The sequence below is a fragment of the Astatotilapia calliptera genome, chromosome 17, assembly GCF_964374335.1.
Source record: "Astatotilapia calliptera chromosome 17, fAstCal68.1, whole genome shotgun sequence".
Lineage (NCBI taxonomy): Eukaryota > Metazoa > Chordata > Actinopteri > Cichliformes > Cichlidae > Astatotilapia > Astatotilapia calliptera.
Window position 1 is genome coordinate 31,259,912 of NC_137438.1, and position 23,046 is coordinate 31,282,957.

General features: G+C 39.8%; 1 protein-coding gene across 3 annotated transcripts in view; it reads right to left on the bottom strand.

Moving 5' to 3' along the window:
* LOC113009200 (protein PHTF2) overlaps positions 1 to 23,046 on the bottom strand; it is a 54,267-nt gene that overhangs the window by 26,815 nt on the left and 4,406 nt on the right. For 2 of the 3 annotated variants that reach the window (XM_080291658.1, XM_026147384.2), the window contains exons 2-3: positions 19,614 to 19,661; positions 7,420 to 7,500 (exon numbers count right to left, since the gene is read on the bottom strand). In XM_080291658.1, the coding sequence (XP_080147784.1) occupies positions 7,420 to 7,464 (45 nt within the window). In that variant the 5' untranslated portion in view covers positions 7,465 to 7,500; positions 19,614 to 19,661. The remainder of the gene's footprint in view (positions 1 to 7,419; positions 7,501 to 19,613; positions 19,662 to 23,046) is intronic. The other variant, XM_080291657.1, reaches the window with a different exon arrangement.

A 23,046-nucleotide genomic window follows, 5' to 3' on the forward strand; every position in this document is an offset into this window, starting at 1 on the left:
GTATGGTATGCTTTTACTGTATTGGCACTTTGCTTGAGATCAAATACAGGTGAATCAAAATCTGACATTACTTCTCTCTGGTCATACTTCCAGCATATTTGAAGATTTTCAACACCAATGGCTAAACCCCCCCCCAAAAAAAAAAAACCCCAAAACCCCTCAAAACCATGGCCAAGCCTTCACCTCCACTGTTTACAGATAGCTTTATATACACTCACTGTTTAACCTCTCTGTATATACCGACAAGATCAATCAAATCTCAAATTTGGATTCATCACTCCACCAGACCTGTGGCCACTGAATTTCAGTCCAGTTGTGTAAACTGGCATCCCTCAGCTTTTTCTCCCCATTTCCTTTCCCCAAGAATGGCCTCTTGACAGCGAACTTTCTACTCAGACCATTTCTAAAGAGGCTTGCGTCAACAGTAGATTGATCACCTGAAGGCCTAGATGCATCTTTCAGTTCCTGTGCCAGGTTTTTACTGATTCCCCCCCCCAGTTTCTTAAGGATATGACTTTCAGATACTGTTGATCTGCTGCAGACTACCCCCCCCCCTTTCTTTTAGGCCCCCACTACTTGTTTTATGCTCCACTTGTTCCAGTTTTCTCAAACTTCAAAGACATGCTTAAACACCATGCTGAGATATGCCAAGTTTTCAGTCAATTGCTCTTTATTTTATCAACAAGGTGATTCCCAAACAAACACTTATGCCTGTCAAACTGTTATACTGTTTTGGTTTGTTTTGTTTTTTTCCACAAGCAAAAGAAATGCATATACTACCAGGTTATCACAAAAACACATATGCAACATAGTACCTAATGATACAATGTAAAACGGGTTCTTTGCTAATGTGCCTGTTATGTGTAAACAACACTGGGTCATCCTTTGAGTTGGGTCTATTTTTATGCTTGAATGATTCATAGGTCAGTACTAAGAGGCTCAAAAACATTCCTCTGAACATTTGTCAAAAAGTCACCATCCTGGAAAACCATAAAAAAAAAAAAAAATCTTCTCTGAATAACCTACTATTATTAAGCACCCGATTGCCTGAGCTGTTGAGGGAAAATGATTTTATTTATTGTTTTTTGTTTTGTTTTTTTGTTTTTTTAAAATCAAGATTTGCACCAAGATTAGACAAAACAAGCAACAATGAGGACGTCACCTTTCCAGCAGTAGCTTCACAGACTAAACTATTAACACTGCAAAAAATAAATAAAAAATAAATATAATTGGCAAAGATTTAGTGATTACAATGTGTAGCAGTCAAATTTATACCAGGATTTTAACAATGTGTGAAGCTGCTGACAGTGTAGTTTGTCAGATGTTTGTGTCAACTTTTCATCCAGTTTTTCCTCGTTCCTTCCAGTTTGAAAACATCTCTTCTCTCTGAGCCAGACTTTGGTGGTTAATCAGCGCGTGAGAGCTAACCACACCCAGCGTCCCACAAAGAGGGGAGGGATTTTTCCATCAGTGTGTCTCTAGGGCATCACTACTGTGTAAATATAGGAATACATTCAACCCAGGTTCAAACACACAAAAGACTGCAGCTACCACTAATAATTATCAACTTAGAATTAGTCTAAATAAATAGTGAAATCCTACAATGCCACAGTCATAATAAAGTCTTAAAATTGTTCTGTGTATATTTAAGCTACAGTGATAAAAACATGAAGCTTCCACCTTCTAATAACCTCCAAGAATCTCTTATTAAATAAGTGACTTTGTACAAGAAGAAGAAATCCGTAAAGGGGCAAAAACAAAAGAAACAAACTAAAGAAAAGAATCAGCAAAAAAAAAAAAAAATTAAAAAAAAAAAAAAACATTTAAAAAGAAGTTTTTCGTGGTGTCCACGAACCCCTGAGATGTGAGACTACAGCGACTCAGACTACAACAACAGCTCTCCCTGTAGTCTGTGTGTAAGGTTTATTTTCTGCTCAGACAGGTGTGTACGTGCATGCGTGTGTCAGATAAGAAAACTTTAATTTGGCTGCCAGAAACACATGAAGGACATCTCAAAAGAACAATATGCTTGTTAGATTTGTATAGTTGGATTGCCATTTATGCCTAGAAATATATATTTATATATGCTTAGAAGTATATAACCATTTGTAGATTGAAAGAATGTCTCATCCTAGGAGGTCTGTAACAACTCTGTAGCATGAAGAGGGGAGTGCGTTCACTCCTCTTCAGAGGGTTCTGGCATAGATCACACACCTAGGAGAGGTCGTGTCTTCTCTTGCTGATATATGGTATAGCAAACACACGTATATCTGTCTAAGTGTAAGAGCCTTTTGTTCAGATGGACCGCTAGACTCCTGGCACCAGCTTTGGGGAGTCTTCACACCCACACCCACACACACTATTCGTTGTCCACATGTATACCTATACGAAACGTCATATGTTAATGAACCTATGCATATTCATGTAACCACAATAAAAGGAGTGCTATGGGGAACCTGGCTGAGAGTCTGACGGAGGTCAAGTGGGTGGAACGACACTTGGCTCCAGGCAGGTCTCCCTCATGCATGAGTAACACAAAGAACTTTGCCTACTTGTGTCTTGCTTTTTGCTGTGTAGTAAATTGTCTTGAACGTTCCAGCGAATAGGTTTATGCTACAAACCTATCAATGCTTCTTTTTTTTTTTTTTGCTTTGGGGCAAATGAAGGAAAAGAAATGAAGATTATCATTACTTAAGCCAACCCAAAATAACAAATGCCGTTATTTATTTAGCAAAAACTAAGCCCAGAAGCAGTATGTGGAAAAACTAAGTACAATCTATGATGCAAAAACCAGTAGTATCACCTTCAGCAGTGATAACTTGAAGTCAATCTTTTCTGTATGACTTTTGATGAATTTTGGCCCGCTCTTCTTCACAGTCCGAACTTTAACTGAGTCATTGCGTTACCTTGCTTCTTTTCTCTTTCAGCTGTTCTTGGGATCATCGTCCTGTTGCAGGACCCAATTCTGACCCAAGCTTGTTAGACAGACGAATACTTTGGTATACAGAGGAGTTCATGGTCAACTCAAAGAGCAGCTGGTATGAGGTGTTTGTGCTGAAATGCTGGGTTTGGTTTTCCCCAAACATAGTGCTGTACATTATGGGCTCATCTGTTCAAAGGACATTGTTTCAGAAGTCTCATGATTTTTTCAGATGAAACTTTGCAAACCTAAGCTGTGCTATCATGTTCTTTTTACAGAGAACAAGCTTTTTTGCAGTAGCTGCCATTCCAAACTCAGTGACTTGTTCTTTTTTAAAATATTGTACTGTCATGAACTTCAACATTTAACCTCCTAACCGAGGCCTGCAGAGTCCAAGATGGAGCTCTTGGGTTTTAAACATTGCACAGTGTGACCTCAGGGTGAATCTGCTGGAACAAGCTGGAGTCTCGGATGTTTTCCACTTGTGAATAATCTTTCTCAATGCACAGTGATGGGCTTGGAATTGTTTTGGAAATGGCCTTATAACCACAGCAACAATCACTTTTGAGATCATTGCTGATGTCCTCCTCTGTGTTATGTTAACAGACAGCAGACAAACAATTAAAACTGCTTCTGCTTTTACAGATTTGCTGATGATAACTTAATCGGGTGTATTTGACTTAGCATAATAACGGCTACTTATCCTCTTAATTCCTACGCAAACAGTGAGGGTGAACTTAGTTTTTCACACACTTTCTGCATTTTGGCTCAATACACCATGCCATTATTTGTCAAGTCATGCCTCGTTTCAGAACCCAGTAAAGGTCAGATGATTTTTATTATATTCTGAGATGTAAACGTCCAAGGAGTTGCACCAAGAAACTACAACAGGGAAGCGACAAGATAATCCACAAAAATTCTCATCTCCTAAATATAGACCTGTGACTGCTAAGTGTGGTCACAGTGAATCTTCACACGAGACTTTCTGATCTCGAGAAGTCAACAACAAACACCCTCCGAAAATACACACTGCGTCACATCTCAAAATACACACACGCAAGCTACAATTAAATTTGTTACAGTTAAACATTTTCAGCTCAAACATAAACCAACATGCATGGCACATTTAAAATGTTCAAGACATTAAAAGCTGAATAATTTCTACATGGAACCGCTTTCTATCTGGTAACAACAAACAAACTGTCAGAGAGAAAAAGTAAGTATGGCTGGCGCTGTGGCCGATATAGCCTGCTCCGGTGCATGTGCCTTCACTGTGATATGGGCTTGGCATGGCACGGCAGTGAGGAAAAAGAACAGACTCGACACAAACAAGGCACCGAGTCTATTTACAGCTGGTCTCCCAGCACAGCAGTCAGAAATACACTGCGACTCTGACATAAGCCTGAAGGGCTTAGAGGCCGAAGAGCCCGAGTTGTGAAACACACCTTAACAGACCGGTTTGACAATCTCGAACTTTCTCTGCAACATAAAATGTAACTTCATGTGAATACACTGAATAAGCTTTGTGAGACTCAACAGTTACTGGACCCTGTCTTTTATTGCATTGTGAACCATTTTTGCAGTTTTACATATTTAAAAGTAGGCAAAAATATAGCACAAAAAACTAAACCAAATAAAACAAAACACACCTGGAAAGCATAAATGTACACTTTTATATCATCTCGGCTGAATTTAATCAGATTTATGGAGCTCACAGCATTAAAAAAGGAAACATTTAAAGAATTTAACACCAATGCAGGCTGAATACTAAATATCTCTCAGCGATTTCTTTAGAAGTAGCTCTACTGAAAACAGCCCAAACCTAAATCTGTGACTTGTTTGTTGACATTTTAACTATACTGTGACGGATCAGAAATGTCAAACATTTATAATGAAACTGCAGAATCTGCAGTGCTAAAAGCCATCAGAGGCAAGTGAACAAATACATTTTCTTTTCACTTGGAAACAACAAATTATTCAACTGTGTGAAGCTGGATCTGAGAAGTATGAATCTTCCCTGAGGGCAGAGAAGATTTGATTGGCAAGATTTCAGGTGGTTACATAATGCTGCTGATATCAAACCCTTTCCTGACAAGCTAGACATTATAATAAGGTGCAGTGGACCCTTCTATGCCTCTCAAGACTCATCTATCTGGTGTGCTGTTGTTCAATTTTACAGAACACTTAAGAGATTTAACCCTCTCAGGCTCAAATTAAACTTTTTGTTGCTAATGTACAACCAAGTCCTGCAGTGGTACTTCTGAGTAAAAAGAACTCACAAAATATGTATGCGGAGTAATCAGGTTGTTAGTTTGCAAATGGGCAACGCCTGCCTTGAGAGGGTTAATGCAGACGAATGAAACTGTCTCTTGTGAGACACTGAAATCCTGGTCACGGCTTGCAGAAAAGTTCAACCTAATCTATTGTTTATTTTCTCAACTGAGTGAGAAAACGCACAACCACTTAACTTGTCTAAATGAGACACGCTAGATAAAGAAGTCCCCTGAGGACAGGTGTGAGGGCACTAAAAAAAAAAAAAAAAAAAAAGGTTTAGTCATTCGTGACTCAGCGGCTGTCGTCACTGGTGTGCCTTTGCCCAGACAAGCTTTGCTAGACACACAAAACACAGACGTATGATGAACAAATACCCAAGAAATGCATTGAGCTTAATGCTTTTTTGAAGAAAACATTCTGCGTTTAACTCAGATTAATCAGCTAAAGCCAAGACAACGGTTTGAAAACAACCCAAGTAGGGTTTGTGCAAGCTTTACCGTTTCCTATATTTACGACACAAAAAGAATTTAACTTAAAGTAATAAAACAACATTTTTAAAAATGCAGTTTTGATTGAAAATGTATATATTTACACATGCAAGTGTTTTCAATGTTGTTCTTTCATTAAAGTTACTTCTGATGGGTCATATTCTGTGAGCTCTCATTCCAGCTTCTGATCTCTACATCTGGAAGGTGTGAGCAGAAAGAGAAAATGGCAAAAGAAAAAAAGGCCAGCAGTGAGGGCAGAGAAAAGAAAAACAGGCAGTCAGGTTTGTGAGAGCAGATGAGTGCGTAAGCTGAGAGCTGCAGGGGGACCGGGGCTGGAGTCCAACAGAGGATCTGATATCTGAGACTATGGAACAACAGGACACACAACACCAGCCGGGCTGAAGGCAGTGCTGAACGGCTCGACCCCGATGTCGCTGCTGACAGCAGCAAGGAAGTCATTATCAAAATGGTTTACTGAAGGAGTCTGCTCGCTTCAGTGTCAGAAGTCTTGAAAAACTATCTTTCTTTTTAAAAAAAAGAAATTAAATGATTTAGCGACTTCTCCCTCAGTGTGCCACAGAGCAAGAACAATGTATGATCACCTATTGAGTATATACATATACTGCAGTCTGTATATAAAGTAAGAAATCACTGCAGCAAAAGGAGCAAATATGTCTTAATTAACACTGTTACTGGGTCAGAGTCAGGATGACTGCAAATACAAGCAAAACTGGTCAGCGTTACCAGATCTCTGTGCATTTCTCTGTAAAAGATGATCAGTTTGCTCTTCTGTACTTGCTAAACTCAGAAAATCATGGACAAGATGTATCATTATCAATAAAAGCAAGTAAAGAAATAAAAAGGAGGGAACTACACTCATTTTTTGTGTTATTAACATTTACATTACTAATTCTAAACTACAAAATTTAGAATAGATGTCAAGTGATGAGAGTAGAATTAGAGGAAAGTGAATGAAACTGCATTTCCCAAGTGCAGTAAAAGCATGTAAGAGAAAAAAGAAAAAAGATGAAACCATGTGTAGGAGATTATTCAAAGTATAGAATAAAGCAAAGACTTTATAAAGAGTCTTACAGAAAAGGAGGTCCACCCGACAGATCATAATATTGAGCATTATAATCAGCTATGCCTCAGCTATGGTTTAAAGACCATAGCTGAGGCACACAAGTATAAAATATCAATACAATTTAATATGCACAGACGATGCCTTAATCAGACACTTCTACAATGCAAAGGGAAAGCATGATTGATGTCTATAAAATGCAAATTGCAACATAGTCCCCAATCATTACAATAATAGTAATCAAACTGGGCAAAAATTAGTCTTCTGTATAAGCTACAAAGTAGTGCAAAGATAATAGGAATCTTTAAAAAGTGTCATTTAGAGAAATAAAAGGAAAAAAATTAAATGTAATGGGCTTATAAAAGGTCAAAGCCTTTTTCTTTTCTTTTTTTTTTTTTTTTTTTTTTTAAAATAAGACGCTATGAAAAGCAGACTTGTAAAACTAGTATTAGTAAGAGTGCATAAAAAGGTTAATGGTGCTATCAAAGCATAGTTTCAGAGGTAGTCATAAGTCAAAATATCATATTAAATACATGTTTTTCATTTTAATATTATAGTTATATACTTAAAAACAAAAGCACAGCAATGGTGTGAAACCAAACACACACAATTTTTTTTTTTAATTTTAAAAAAGATTTTAAAATGCAGCGCCTTACCTTTTTCTGGTACCACACCACAGCATCTTTTACTTTGGAAGCCATTTACATTTCCTTCCTCACCGCCTAGGGCATCTTAGACTGAAAACACACAGCGAGAGAGAGAAGAGAGCGCAGCGTGAGTGACTGAGTACTGGGGACAGGGAGAGGAGGACTGGGGTAGGCAGGTGTGTTGTGACAAATAAAAGAGGGAGGGGACTAAACACACCCCTCCCACAATCAATTTTTAAAGCAAATCTCACTGACACGTCTAATAGAACCAGGTCACTCTTAAAAAGCAGTGTTTTAATCTCAGTGAGGCTTTTAAGAGGATAAATAAGGGATGGACAGTGATGTGATGGATTCTCCTTGTACACAAATCTGAACATGAAGTCTAACCTGTACTAATCAATGTGAAACGTGTCCAAACATAAGACATGTACGCACTGAACAACACACCTTAGTAATAAGCCTAGTCACTTTTATTTTTTTAATGTTGTTTCCCTTGACACCCATCTTACAATACAAACAAACACTTGTTTAGAGCTGGTTATTCCTTTTGAATCCTCACCTGAACCCCCCCCCCCCCACACACACACACACAAAAAACAAGACTTCTGTGGAAGCGGTTTGGTTATGGCTGTCTGATTTCTTGCAGTGGTTTGGGTGTGTATGAATGGAAAAATAGGCGCAAACACCCATTACACACACCCATATGCACAGGCATGCAATCCAATGGACACTTATGTCACCTTAACGCAATGCACGCACACATGAATACACACTGATGGTTACAAAATGTCAACATGTCATTAAGTTGGATTTATGAATGTGTTTGTCATTAATGTGCGTGTGAATATTTGGACAAAGACACATCTTTGGTGTGGTTAACTTTGCCTGAACACAGCACCACACTGAATTTGAAATGAGTTTAAAGTCTTACTGGATACAGTGTGATGATTATTCTGTGCGCAGTAGAGTCAAAGCAAGTTGATAAAGCATTACCCTTATGCGTCAGGGTGTTCCCTTCAGTTTCTCCTTCACTTGTCATGTCCAGTTTAAAACAAAAACAAAAAACACAACAACACAGATGGGAAACTGTGTTGAGGCTTTAATACAAGACTTCACAAACAATGGGTTACTATGTTCATCTTTTAACTACATCCATCCATCTTCTACCATCTCTCTGGTATGGATCACAGGGGAAAGCATCTCAGCAGAGATGCCCAGACTGTTCTCTCCCCAGCCACCTCCTTCTGCTCTTCCATGCGGAAACCGTGTTCTAGGTCTTCACTGGGGTCTCCAACCCCCCCCCAGTAGGAAATGCCCAAAACACTTAGGAGGCGCCTGGGAGGGCTCCTAGTCAGATGCAAGAATCATCACAGCTGGTTCTGATTTTTGATACAGAGTGGCAGTTCTACTTTGAGCTCCTCACCTCATCCCTAAGGGACGCTGCATACGCTCTTCAGATGACTCATTTCCACCACTTTTATCTATGATGTCATTTTCTCGGATTGTACCCAAAGCTCATGGGCGGAGACCAAAATACAAACTATGGAACTGGACATTTTTCCTGCACAGCCCACCACTTTCAGAGGCACAAAGGAAACCTGACATCATGCCTTGTTATTTTTCTGACACGTTTGCACCCACAATCTTAATTAGCCGATGCAAAATGTGAAAGAAATCGCAAATCAGAAATCAGAGAAGGAACCGACAGCTCTGTTTTCAATAACACAATCCAATAAGCAACAAACTTTATCCTTGTGGAGGCAATGGAGAATTTTGGGGGGGCGGTTGCTGACAATTTATCCAGATAGGAAATTATGGATGTGTGATTTAAGTCCTCCTGTTCTGGGCTCCAGCCATTTTTTGTCTGAATAAATAAAGGGACAAAAAGAATGACATCAAAGTTTTAGCATTTAGTTGACTTTTTAAAATCAAGGTCCAAAGAAATTATATTATTATAGCCTGACGTTACTGTTTTTGTGATTTGGTGCTTTATGAAACTGCATTGACTGCTCTATTCAAGACACTCTACCTCAGCAACAAACCATTCATTTTACAACTCTGAGTTGATCATCAGTATTTGAGTCACTGATGGGAAGAGCATACAACCATGACAGTTTCCTGGCTGTAGTTTCACTGTGCACTCTGCCAATATTACAGGAAGCCGTCACTGAAACACGCTCCACAGATGGGTGGAGGTGATGAGAACATGCTAGCTGTGGTTAAAGCAGAGTAGTACTGGATCTGCTTCAATAAGCCTGAGCTTCAGAGTCATTTGACACTTGATATAACAAAAAGATGTAATTGCACATGCCGATGCATGCTGCACAAGATTACAGACACATTTTCATTAAAAGTTATTCCATTTTAAATCAGCTTACTGTGGGTTTCTGACTTCTCTCTATAAAGATTTGTTAATCAAATTTTCATGACGATTTTATTAATATGACAAGTGCAAGTGCTTTAATAATAAGTAAATAACTCATGGAGATGAAGGGGAAGACGAGGACAAAATGTGGTTAATGCAAAGCTGTCAAGCGGAAAACATGGAGGCATGCGGTTAGCCGCTCTCCTCTCTTTCTTGCCCTCTCTCTTTTAGCCTCTCTTCCTTCCTCTATCTTAAGTCTCCTTGTATCCCTTTTCTACTTCTCTGTTACATAAGCACAGCGTTGTCCTGCTGTGTGAGTGGGAGGGACAGAGGGCATCGGCTGCAGGCTAGGCTGACTCACAGGGTAGCAGTTGCTCTCAGCTTTTCTTAAGTCGTGGATTATATCATAATTCAATCAAACATGGCTGCAGACATATGCTTTTCAGCTTTTTGAGAAAGCTAACTAAGGGCTGCCATTTCTCCCGTTTTTCTAGCAAAAGCTTTTCTCACTCGTCTCAAGATTCGCACATGAGACGGAACGTTTAATTTCAACGCAGCCAAGTGAAAACATCCTGCTTTGCATGTGAAGGGTTGTCTGTGCTGTCAGCCTCAGTCAGCAGGGTAATCAATTCCTGACATTTTCCAGTGAGTGTTTTGGTCATCGTTTCCAGTGTGGTTATGTTCCGCGCATGTTCTGATGTGCACCTGCTTTTTAGAGATATAATGACAATTATAATACATGGAACTAATGATTCAATTTTGTGAGACATGCATGTTGGAGACCATAGTACATAGTGTTTGATAGCGCCATAGCCTATCTGTCATCTGCGAAACCACAACACAAATGCTGAATGCATGATAAAAGTGCCACTTTAAAGAGAAGAGTATTGGCTTGACTGTGTGCGTCAAAGTCTATGCCGTTCAAGCAGCCATTGCTAGGTGAACCCAGACTTGTGTGTGAAAATGTAAGCGTCCAAAGTTCAAAAGCAAGAAGGTGAGAAAATGTTATACTTGAGCCAACTGTGAAAGGTTTCAAGCTCACACAGAAATACTGCAAAACCACCAGCTGACTAATACTCAAAGCTAAACAAACAAGTTCCTGCACCACAACTGCTGCATGCACACTGCTTATACTGTTGGAAAGATATGCGCGCATGTGTGTGTGTGTGCGTGCAGCAGAGGGCTGAAGACATTTTTAGACACAGGAAGAAAGGTTTCTGTTTTTGCAATGTCTATACTTACAATCTAGACTCCTCCCTCTTACTGCTGCACCAGACTGTATTTGATATAAATTGCATTTAATAAATAAATAAATGCATGCTTTGCCTTTAACTTAAGCAGCAACAAAGCATGCTCTATGCTCATTTATCTGTTTTATTCCCTGTGGTTACACATGTAGTGTGTCAGTAAAGACATTTCGATTAAAACTTAAATTAAAAGCAGAGAGATCGCGATAGAAGTGGTAAAAGGACAAATGAAACTAAGGATTTAAACAGAAGAGTAAGCTTGAAATTCGCACGTGCACATTTTAAAGTGAGCGTGAGGATTAAACAGAAAAAGCATCATGTCCAGTTTGGGAAAACTGCAGATCATTTTTGTATAAGTGAAATGACATTCAAAGGTTTAGCTAATAATAAATTAATTAATCAGAAGCAGAGATTTCCATTAGCAGCATTATAACTATCAACTGCATCAAAAATCACAACGTAAAATGAGATCTACAATAATAATACTGTATGTTGTTGGAATGTCTGTCTGTTGATTCTTTGGAACATCAAAGGTCTTCACACTTTAAATATTCTAGTTACACCAACATAAAAACAGACAAAACAGGAAATCCTTGCAGAAGCAGCAAATGTTTTTCAGTTTCTGCATGATAGGTGACTCAAACTATCGTCACAACTTGGAGTGAAAAACAAACAGGCTATACAGTAAAAAAACCCCAATAAGGTTCTTCTGCATGCAGAAGCTTCTTGGACGAGAGGTGAAATGTCTTCAAGCAACTTAAAGAAGTCCAGACTCTTTTCTTTCCAAGCTCCTTAGACCAGCGGTCCTCAACCTTTTTTGAGCCACGGACCGGTTTATGCCCGACAATATTTTCACGGACCGGCCTTTAAGGTGTCGCGGATAAATACAACAAAATAAAACTAATACCGGTACCGAAAAAAAGAAGATTTATTCATAACACACTTGAAAAGACCCAGGGACACCGAGTTAACGATAAAAACGATAACAAAATAACGCTGAAAACCGATAAAAACCATACATTTCACACCTGAGCCTCAACTCTCGCGGCCTGGTACCAAACGACTCACGAACCGGTCCGAGGCCCGGGGGTTGGGGACCCCTGCCTTAGACTACGATGACTTGGTTTACTGAGAACCTTCACAGTCAATAAGTTTGGGTTTCTGAAATCGAGCATGTCAGCTGTATATTCTGTTTAATTTTACCAGGAATACACTCAATTCAACTTTGCTCATACCAGGTTGACCTCCTTCTGCTTTTAAAAATGGCTTTATGCTTTGTGACAGAGATTCAACAAAGTGTTGGAAACAGTCCTTGGAGATTTGGTCCATATTAACATGACAGCATCACACAGGTGCTTGTTTGGCTACACATTCATGATATGAAACTCCCGTGTTCACTAGATGGAAAATAGCGAGCAAACCGTACACTGTAGCCATAAAGGGATGGACATTGTCAGCAATAATTAGACCACCACCACCAGCAGCCTGAATTGTCGATACAAGGACTTGGGAGTGCCCATTTTTCTGTTGATGTAGAGCAATGGGCACTGAAGGTTATTCAACTGATTTTTGCAGCACTACTTTTAAATGCACAAGCAAACTTCTGCAATTTGATGTTACATAATAAACGAATTTCTGAGACCACATCACTCAAGTATGCTATTAAAAAAACAAAACAAAAAATGCCTTGTTGCTGTGGTCTGGGTCAACAAGAACCACTAACAATTTCTGCGATGAGAAACTTTCAAAATGCACAACATAAAATGACGATGGTAAGCATGAGCAGAGAGACAAAAACAGACTAACCTAACGGGCAGACACCTGTCATTACTGGAGCTGGGCACAAACAGCGGTGTGACGGCTTTAACGCCACAAATCCTCCCCATGTTGAGGCAGCGATAAGAAAAGCAGGCACTTGAGGCCAGCACCAATCCACAAACAGCATCAGACAAAAAACACCAGCAGAGACGCATATTATTGCCTAACACAGCTTCATACAGAGGATTATGTGTGAGCTGCATGGTTGTTATTCTGGCTGGAAAACACAGCAAGAAGAAACAGTTCTTTCCTAACACGCTTTTTTCCAAACTACACATTAGCAGCGTTCCCAAAATACACTGTGGTTTCCTGAAGGGTATTTAGGGAACAGAGCCCAGACAACAGAAACACATGCAATCATTACACATATATGGTCACAAGAGGCTGCATTTGTAGATGTTCAAAAAAACCCAAAAACAAACAAAGAAACAAACAGGGCTTCGTTGGGTCGGGTAAACATCTTAGATATTTCAGGGTTTTAATTTTTCCTGATTGGAAATTTTAACAGTAAAGACACACAGTGCATGCAGCAGTGACTCTTGCGAAATCTGTCTGGGCACCAGTCTGTCTGAACTGACCCATTTAGAAAAAGAAAGAGGGAGAGTGCAGTCAAGTTAGAAAGAGTGCATTATGTAGGCCACGGTTTATAGGAGGCTCTTGTGCTGAGGACACGGCTGTGTGTGTGTTTGTGCATCTCTTTGTGAGCAGGAAATGGTTGAATGCAGTTTGATGTATGTTAAAGCGGAGCATCAGTGCCAGAGTGTGCATCTGTGTGCGTTTGTTTTGTTTGTTTGTGGTAGTATAACTGACCAACAAGGAAGTGACACCAGCTACTGTAATTTCACAGCGAGGTTAGGACCTCAAATATTTCTCAATAATGTTAAAACAGAGTATTTTCATTATCAAAACCAGTGACTGTGTCTGTATATTTGGGTGTGATTTGGATTATGTTTGCCCTGCAAAGTTTCTACTTTTAATATTAACAACAGACAGTAATAGATAGTTAAATCATAAAGTTGATTTGTGGTCAGTAAGTCTCCATCCACACATCTGCTGCTTATCTGGGGCTGGGTCATGAAGGCAGCCATTTAAGCGAAGCCTAATCTTTCCTCTCTGCCGCCACATCCACTCCAGTGTGTTCTGACCTCCTCCTATTTGATCTCAGGAGGTATCATAGTCAGATCCCCAACTCACCTCTTTTTGAAGCAGAGGACTAGCAGCTCTACCTAGAATCCCTCCCAAATGACCAAACTCTTCACCCCCATCTCTGAGGGAGAGCTCAGACACCCTTCGGAGGAAGGTCATTTCCACTATTTGTATCCATGATCTCATTTTCTGTCACTACCCAGAACTTGTGAGGATGGGAATACAGATCTACCAGTAAATCAACAGCTTTGCTTTTACACTCAATTAAAACAATCAACGATTAATGCAAGCTGGCCAGATCAAAAATATGCAGACTTAAAAACGGGATGCAACCTACTAGTAAGCACAAACATAGTAGGCAATTGATTTAACTGTGTATAACTGTAGTTATCTGCTGGTTCTGCCATGTTATGACTCCACCTGCTACTAGCCCTACTACACGGCAGCACCCCGCTCTCTTTCTGTGATGGAAACTTGCAAACATGCAAGGTAAAAAAAGTAAGACAAGACTGCTGCACCATGCAGTACTCTTTGATGTAGAAGTGAGCAGGTGTATGTGTTCAGCGAACACTGGTATATAGCCACAAAAGCAAATGTGTAACCACGTTGTGCACAAGGCTGAGGACACTGGCCTGACAGGAAGGAAGGCTGCGGGTGATAGCGCTTCTAATGTTAGCCACACTGGGCAAAGTATGACATCATTTGTACGTATCAGCACAGTGCAAAGGGAAGCATTTCTCACAGACATTTAAAACATCATTTGGTTTTTAAATAATGGTAATCTTAAATACACAAGCACTATTTGTATGGCAAATGTTTAACCCTGACCATTGGTTGTTTAAATACTCATAAAACATTCAAAACCAATGTTAACTAGTCACCACTTGCAACAGAGAGCAGCGTCTCCAGTAACGTGCCTGTCGAAATGTGAAACAAAGTCACAATTTCTACTTCTAAGACCATGAAGTCACAATGAAAGTTGACCTTTGAGACAAAATGTTATGCATTCATCCAGTTAGCATGTGTGTTAAATTCCGTCCTAGCTGCTAATGGGGTTGCTAAATTATGGCCGAACATGTGTTTTATGGTGCAGACCTTTTATTACCAACTTGTAATCATGACATGGAAATATCATGACGTAAACCTAGATAATCTAATCAGTTCATTCTTGAGTCCAAGTTATATCTGAAATACTTAAAAGAAACTTCCTCAAGGTTTATATGATCAGGGTCAAAAAACAAACCCACCACCCACAGCTGTCTTTGACCCAGAGGCATAAAAACATCTCTCTCAAAAAAATTTGTTTTTTGGCATTTTCCAAGAAAACATGAGCTCCATAAGTTCTGAGTGAGGGTGAGGGTGAGGTGACTACAAGTGGTGTGAGGCAGATTTTTTTTAAATAATAGTTCTCATTACATTTTACATAATTGGTTACACAACCTGCCACCCTCTGACTTTTTAATCTGGCACCTCACAGTTACACTCATTTGCTCTGCAAGACACAGAGACAACCACACACAGAAAATTTCACATTATTGGAAGTAACTTATAATGTTCAAATTAAAAACAAAACATTATTCATCACATTTTTCTCAGTTAATAATTTAGCTAGAAATTTAGGTTCTTTCAATGCAACCCATTCATCTCATTTGTTGGGCAGCTCAGTGGAGCTGACGCTTACTGCAAATAATAATGCAAGTTGCGGGCTTTGGTTTGTGTAGGTAACCCTTTAATGTCTAATGTATCAGTCCGACAGATGTAAGTAAACGTAGAGTGAGAGAGTCCACATAAAAAGCAGGTTGTGAAAGGATCAAACACGAAACCTTCACCTACAAGAGTGTGGTTTGTGTCTCGTGTAAGTAAATGTGGTCCAGCAACTCTGTTACTGTCTATCACTGCCTATTACAGTAAATCAGCACTATTTAAGTCTGTTATTTTTAGACCGACTACACTATTTTCACATTTAAAAACACTGGTTAGGCTGAGGCAAAAAAACAAAACAACAAACAAGGCCCAGTCTTGCCTGAATTTTAGAGCACATCCTTTTATTTTTAAAGACATATACGATAAGCTTATGCCAAAAGAAGCAGTGACACTACAAGACTGAAAATAGAGGACTATTAACTCGTTTGAACTTTGAGCTCACAGCTTTATTTGAAACAGGATGCAACAGTGCAGCAGGTGCCTGGCAGCAATGACGCACACATGCACTTTTCTTATTCACAGTATTTGAAAGTGTTTAAACCAATGAAAGACACTTTTCAACACTGGGGGGAAAATAGCAAAGTAAAACTTTACCAACAGGCAATGGAAGCCAGATTCAAGAGTCCAATATTGGGCAAAACTGACATGCTGTTTAATGTTTTGTTCCCTAAATTTCCTCTAAAAACAAAAAACAAAAAACAAAACAAAACACAGCTACGGTCAGTAAGTGCAGTGTATGCTTGCCTAATCCTTGTCATATACAAGTGTATACATTGTTTCACTTCCTCATCAAACCAAATTAACATCGGAGGTTTTGGATGCTGGCTGAAATGAGTCACTTTAGGTTTTACATTTGTAGCAGTAAGAGTTCACGAAACAGGTTTTATCTGCATATAAGGAAAGCTTACATAGCTAAAATGATGAGCTTAAAACGATGGGCTGTTAGACTAAACAGGTTAGAGGCCTTCAATGCTGTTCAAACTTCAAAAAGAGATGGAAAAGACAAGAAATTCCGCTTCTTTTTCCCAATTTTGCTACTTGAAAACAAACCTACACATGACTGAAAGAGTCAGGTAGGGTTAGAAGAAGGTGCCTCATCATGGTCCGATCTTTAGCAAAGCAGTTCCCAGAGCTTGTTTTACAATATCATAACTAGACATGTCTTCAGTCAAGACAGAAAACTGCATTATAAAACAAACTTCTTCATTTTTCCATCCTACTCACTTCTAATACAAACTGACAGTCGGATCATGTGTCTTTGGGATCTCTAATGAAAACATGAGCACAGGAGGAGACCTCCTTCACAAGTCTCGTATCTTGTGATGTGTAACACTAGCTGCTCTCCTCCTATCTGGTGCTTCATGTTTCATGATGGGAGTAGGTTACCTCTCTGGGCTGGGTGAGAGGGCACATGTGTGCATGCCTGCAGGAAACATGAGGCTGCACGGACGGCAATAGAGAGTCAAAGGTGTTCTAGGGTGATTTCCTGACTATCTCAAGTCACACCAAACAACCTTACAGTTGATCTACCGTAAACCCTTATAAGTGGACAGCGGGTTTCATTAAAATACAAGTGCAAAGAGCTGGAGAAACTATTCAAAGAAAGATTATGTCCGTTGACTTAACTCTGTACAGCAGTTGTAGCTACACTAGATAATTAGTTATTACTGCAGCTTGTTTTGATTGTATGATTGGTGGCTACTGGCATAGTTACTATACTGCACATAAAAAGGAAAAGTGTAGCCACTGTGATTTCATGCCTCTCTGTTGAGGCAGATGATGTTTCACTGTCAGCTGACACCATGTTTTGGACCCAGAGGAGACCATATTTGTACATGTGAGTGGAGACTGTACAGCTGAAATGCAGACCTGCATGTGTGGTACTTATTGCTAACAGGTTAACGTGTGTTTTATGGCATCATGTTTGTGTATTTGCAACCAATGCAAACGTACTAGCGTGCATTCTTCCAACAACTCAGCAGCATGTAGTTCGACATTTAAGCTGTAAAGTAAGCTTAAACAAGGAAGGGAGAGGCAGGGGAGTTTACCACAAAAGTGACAGGGGCTAAAAAACATCAAAGACTAGAAATAAAAACAAATAAAAATAAAATAAAACAGCATGAGAAGCACAGATACATTGCTCAAGTTCATCAGAAAGCAGACATGTCTGTGCAAACGATGCTCCGCCCCCTCCTCCCCCACTAACATGTAGCAGGTGAGAAAGACGACCATGTGTAGAGCTACTTTACAGCTGTAAATGAAAACACTGCTAACACTGACACGGGTTGGAAGGAGACTCTCTACCGTGGCAACAACTTAAATAAAGACATGAAAGACCACAAAAAAGAAAAACCCTTTATCCCAGAACAAACAGAAAAAGAAACGAAGCGAGGAGGAAGGAAATTAATCACACAGACCCAGACCCCAGCACAGACACAGCTCACCGTTACACTTCTTTCAGAGAGGCAATGAGTAACCAGGTACATAAGATCTTCAGCATTAGTTAATGTTAGTTTAGACTGATTACTACAGACTATATTCAGACATTAAAATAATAACAGTATGACAATATGTAAATTATTCGATTTTAAACAAAAAATGTATATATATTTTTACCTGAAACCTGATTTATGAAGAATGTCTGATTATAATAACCTTTAACTGTAACCTACAAGTCTTTAGGCACTACTGTCCTGTATTTACTTTTGGTATCGGATTGATACCGAAAGACTCAGACGGACTGCAAGTCACAGACACCAACATCCTTTGTCAGATAATTACAGTGAAAATATTTGAAATGGCACTGAAACAAACAAACATTGCTCACAGGTCCAGTTCAGTGCGTCGAATTAATAAAGGTGAGGCCTCGCAAGTAACTAAGGTTACAGCTCCTTTGTCACGGTAGCTGCCAATCAAAACAGGCACATCCCTAAATTTAAGCCTTCAGATGAGTGTTGCACAGGGTAGTATTCTAGAGAAAAATACTTTTGTTTAATTTGGGGTCTTACTCACTTTTGGAACCTGTGGCCATTAGAGGAACTGGAATTTTTGACACTACCATGATGGCTTTAATTTCATTTTTTTAAGTTGCTGATGGATATGGAAGCCCGTTTCCGCCACACAAAGAAAAAAATTTCGAGAAAATAACTCAAAATTTCAAGTTATTAACTACACATTTCGAGAAAAGTAGCTCGAAATTTTGACTTTTCTCCAAATTTTTAGTTAATGACTCAAAATTTCGAGTTAGCGCTGCCAATCAGTAATCTACGTGAATGACGTCATTTCCTTGTTACCCGGAAACTGAAGCCCTCAGCTACAAATGCTACAGCTAAGCTACCAATATTACAGCCAGTCATGAATGCACAAATTGCTGATTATTTTCAGCATGGCTTCACAAATGATGAAATCCTTGTGTTATTAGCTGAACAACATGGCGTTACTATCAGCAAACGTACTCTCAAAAGCGCCAATTTGTTGCGATCCAGTTTTGAGGGTGCATACCACGTAGATTACTGATTGGCAGAGCCAACTCGAAATTGCCCCAAAAATGTGTATTTTTTGGGCAATTTTGTGTCACCCCTAGTCAGTGGCAACTTGTTGGACTGGAAAACACAGTCCAACAAACACACACACCACGAATACCAACCACAGACTTTGTTCACTTGACGCGCGCACACACAAACACCAAGTGTTTGCTACTTGTCTGACCTTCTCAAAAGGGAAGTATTGCTTTTTTCACAGTCTCATTTTTCCATCTGTCTCTCTTTTTCAGACACAGTGAACAGAACTCATGAACTGCTGTTGCCATCTGAGCAGAGCAGCTCTGTGTGTAAGCTTGACTGAAGACACCCTCATAACCGTCTGTGTGAGGTTTCAAGAATCTCCTCCATTTCATTCAGAGGGCACTCAGACACAGGACTCACCTCTGTTTGGGCCGTGTAGCTTGACTGGAGACTGTTGAAACCAGACGACTGTAAAACAGAAAGAGTGTCGTTTCAGACTATTTGCAATGAAACGATCGCATTTGAGGTTCAAAGCAACAGCAGGTGTTTGTGTGCATCTCAGGCTCTCACGTACTATACTGGCTTTCTGGTCAGTGGTCACTCACTAAAATGGGGCTCTAATGCATGTGCAAGTGCCTCCTGAGCACTGTGTAATTGGACTTTGGCATGGGTCCATGTCACGAGACTCCACAGGGGGGGTTAAAAAGCAGCGTGTATCATTTGCTGAACTTCAAATGAACACAAACACAGAAAGTCTGCCTGCAGACAGTATGAATTCTCAGAAACTGTAATGATTAACAACAGGCAGCAAGGGACCCAAATATTCAACCTAACAGGGCAGCTCTTGTTTAAAGTCAAGAGAAGGATTGGAATAATCACAATCATCCTCACAATTCTTCCTTCATCATCGACATGCTGTCGTTATTGCCATCAATTTACCCTCAACAATAACCTTCCAGGTAATAACAGGGCAGGCAGTCCCAGCATGTCCTGAAGTAATTCCTAAAACGCCACACTTTCCCCCTAGAATCAGAGTTTTACGACTCAGAAAATTATGAGAAAATTGCATTTACATTTAAACCAATCAGACTCAGATAAAAATAAACAAACAAACAAACTCAGGTAATTTGTGCTAGTAAATGATCAGATATGATTAGCATTATTACATTATTGTAATGTCATACTGAAGTGATGGACAACAGTAAAAACCCTTCGCAATTACCCAAGTTAAAGAATGACTTGTAACCTCAGGGAGTCATGAAATGATCTCCTTATCGCATTAAGAGAGATAAGACAGGATGCTTATTTAAAAAAAAAAAGTTTGCAACACAGCTGAGACCTTATGACTTTAGATATGAGGCTTTGTGGTAAGTTTCACTTATAGTCCAGTATTTTGTTTCACAGTGATGAAGATGTATCCCAAATGGGGGAAGAAGAAACACGAAACAATCACGCTGGTTGGTTACAGTAGCTTAGATGTGTAAAAGAGGGGAACCTGCCCTTTGCTGCCAAAAAGCCAATCTAAGATCTCAATCACTTTGAATTGCAAAACCTTGCAAGAGGCGTCCGATGCTCCTGTCAGTTTGGCTGCACTTCCTGTTCACAATAATATTCTTATCAGCTCGTGATGTGTGACCAGTTTGCAGAACTTTCATACAGAGAGCTCTTTTCTGAGAAAAATTATTAAAAGCACCTGTGTGTGTACATCAGCTGGCACCAGTAGGATAATGCACAGAGCTGTATCAATCCAAGCAGAACTACAGCGTTTAGCACGGATCCTCATCGGGTCCAGAGTCAAAATGCTCCCACTGGTAAAACCTGATGTACTGAAATGCCTACCAGCTCTCAGGACATAACCTCTTGATCCACCACTAAATATTAAACATTTGATTTTATTTCTTTTATGTAGGTGGATTTTCTTCCATTTAACATGTGCTCATTAGAGACCTCCAGCTGTCAAGAGGAGACTATATTGAGCTTTAATTACACACAGTTCTCATAAACTTTATAGAGTCTTTGACAAGTGGCATTTATAACCAGAGCATTAATGAGATCTAGCTCACAATTCACAAGCTACTGCCTGTAAAAACAGCAAATGTAACCTTGACCTTGAGCACAACTTGGGTAAAGATCCGTTTGATAAGGTCACTGGTCCTTCACCAAATTGAGGACAAGTCCTCAGACCCCATTAAGTCTTAGGGGAGATGGTTTTGCAGTGATTTGAGTTTGTGCCACACAGCAAGGAGCTGCTGGGCTCAAACACCTTTTCTGAGGAGTCTGGCTGCTCTGTTTGGCTTTCCTGTCCAACTACTGCTTAAACAGGTGAGTCTAAACTGGTTGACGGTCTATTAGCAGTCTGATGGACTGTTGACCTGTCCATGATGTAACCCACCTTTCACCCTATATCTAAAACTGCCCATTTTTCTTCTTTAATGTTGCTGTGCATTTTGACTGCTGATTTAGTATATCACAAAAAAAAGTTATCTTTTTACCCAGACTATTTTGTCCTCATAATCACTGAAAGCTATAATCGCCACTGAGATTAAGCTCAGAATAAATGGCCCAGTCCTAGTGGATTCGGGACGTTTATAGAACAAGAATTTCCAGAGGCATTACTAAATGTTTCCTTGTTCTTATTTTGTATTAAAGCAGCATTCAGACTTAACAGGATGCGTGCATTTCTGTGACTTCCTGTGTAAACTGTTGGAGTCCCAACTGCAGCTTCTGGTCACTGCCACCTTGTTACTGACTGCTCTTTTAGCTGCAGTACAGCTAAGGTGATAACAAAGAAATGGTTAAGTGATTATGAGGTCAACTGACCTTTCTGCTCACAATCACCACTGCAGTGACTTTATTTCTACGCATGATATCACTTCCATGCAGGCCAAGCTGCAGCCGTAGCATAAAATAATATAGCAGATGAGTGTGTGATATAACCATGTTGCAGCTGATGATATAACAAGCTCTGCAGGCAGATTCACGCTCCACAAAACAAAATGCAATCCATCGTCTCAGAGCTCCTCAAAGAGACAAATAAATGAAGGGGGAATGCAACAAGGAGACAACTAAGGCGACTAGGTGAGGATGAGATTGAGATGCAGAGAATGCACTCTCACGTGTGCAAAAGTAGAAACTATTTACAGAAACACTGCTTTTATTTTAAATTACTTTAATTACTAAAGCTAGAAATAACAGCCCAGAGAACATATGCAAGAAGTGGGATCTCTCTCTAGCCAGCCTTGGGCATGCCTTCATCCACACTTTGTCAGGTGAAGACAAATGACAATTAAGGCCTTGCAGGACCAAGAGACTCTTGCAATGTCCAAAGGGTGTAAAAATATACAGAAGGCCACTCAACGAGGGAGTCACTCTCTACAAGTCACATTTGTGTGTGCACACAACGATGCGGTGCAGATACATGGTCTGACTTGTAGTAGTGGACCAGCAGATGATTAATCAGTGTTTTAAAGGCACACGAGCTGCCGAGTCCTACCCTGTTTGTGTGTCTGGGCATTAACAGGAATCCCATGTGTGTGCAACACCACAGTGAATATGCAACATAACACAAAAGTGAGCTATTTTCTGTCAGGAAGAAAACAAACAAACTGCACTTCTGAACCACAGCTTCCTGCAGCGAGGCAGGAAAACGAGCACTGATCTGCCTTGCTCAAAGGCACTTCATAATGGATTTAAGTGAGATCTCTGATATCATTCCCAGTTTTTTTCTTGTTAAACAGGTAGTTCCTAGTAGCTCCTTTTGGGGAAAACCCATTCCTGTTGATGATCATATGACTAACACAACCCTACTGAGTCTAAGAAAACTATATTTCTCTACCCCGAATACGAGGCCCTA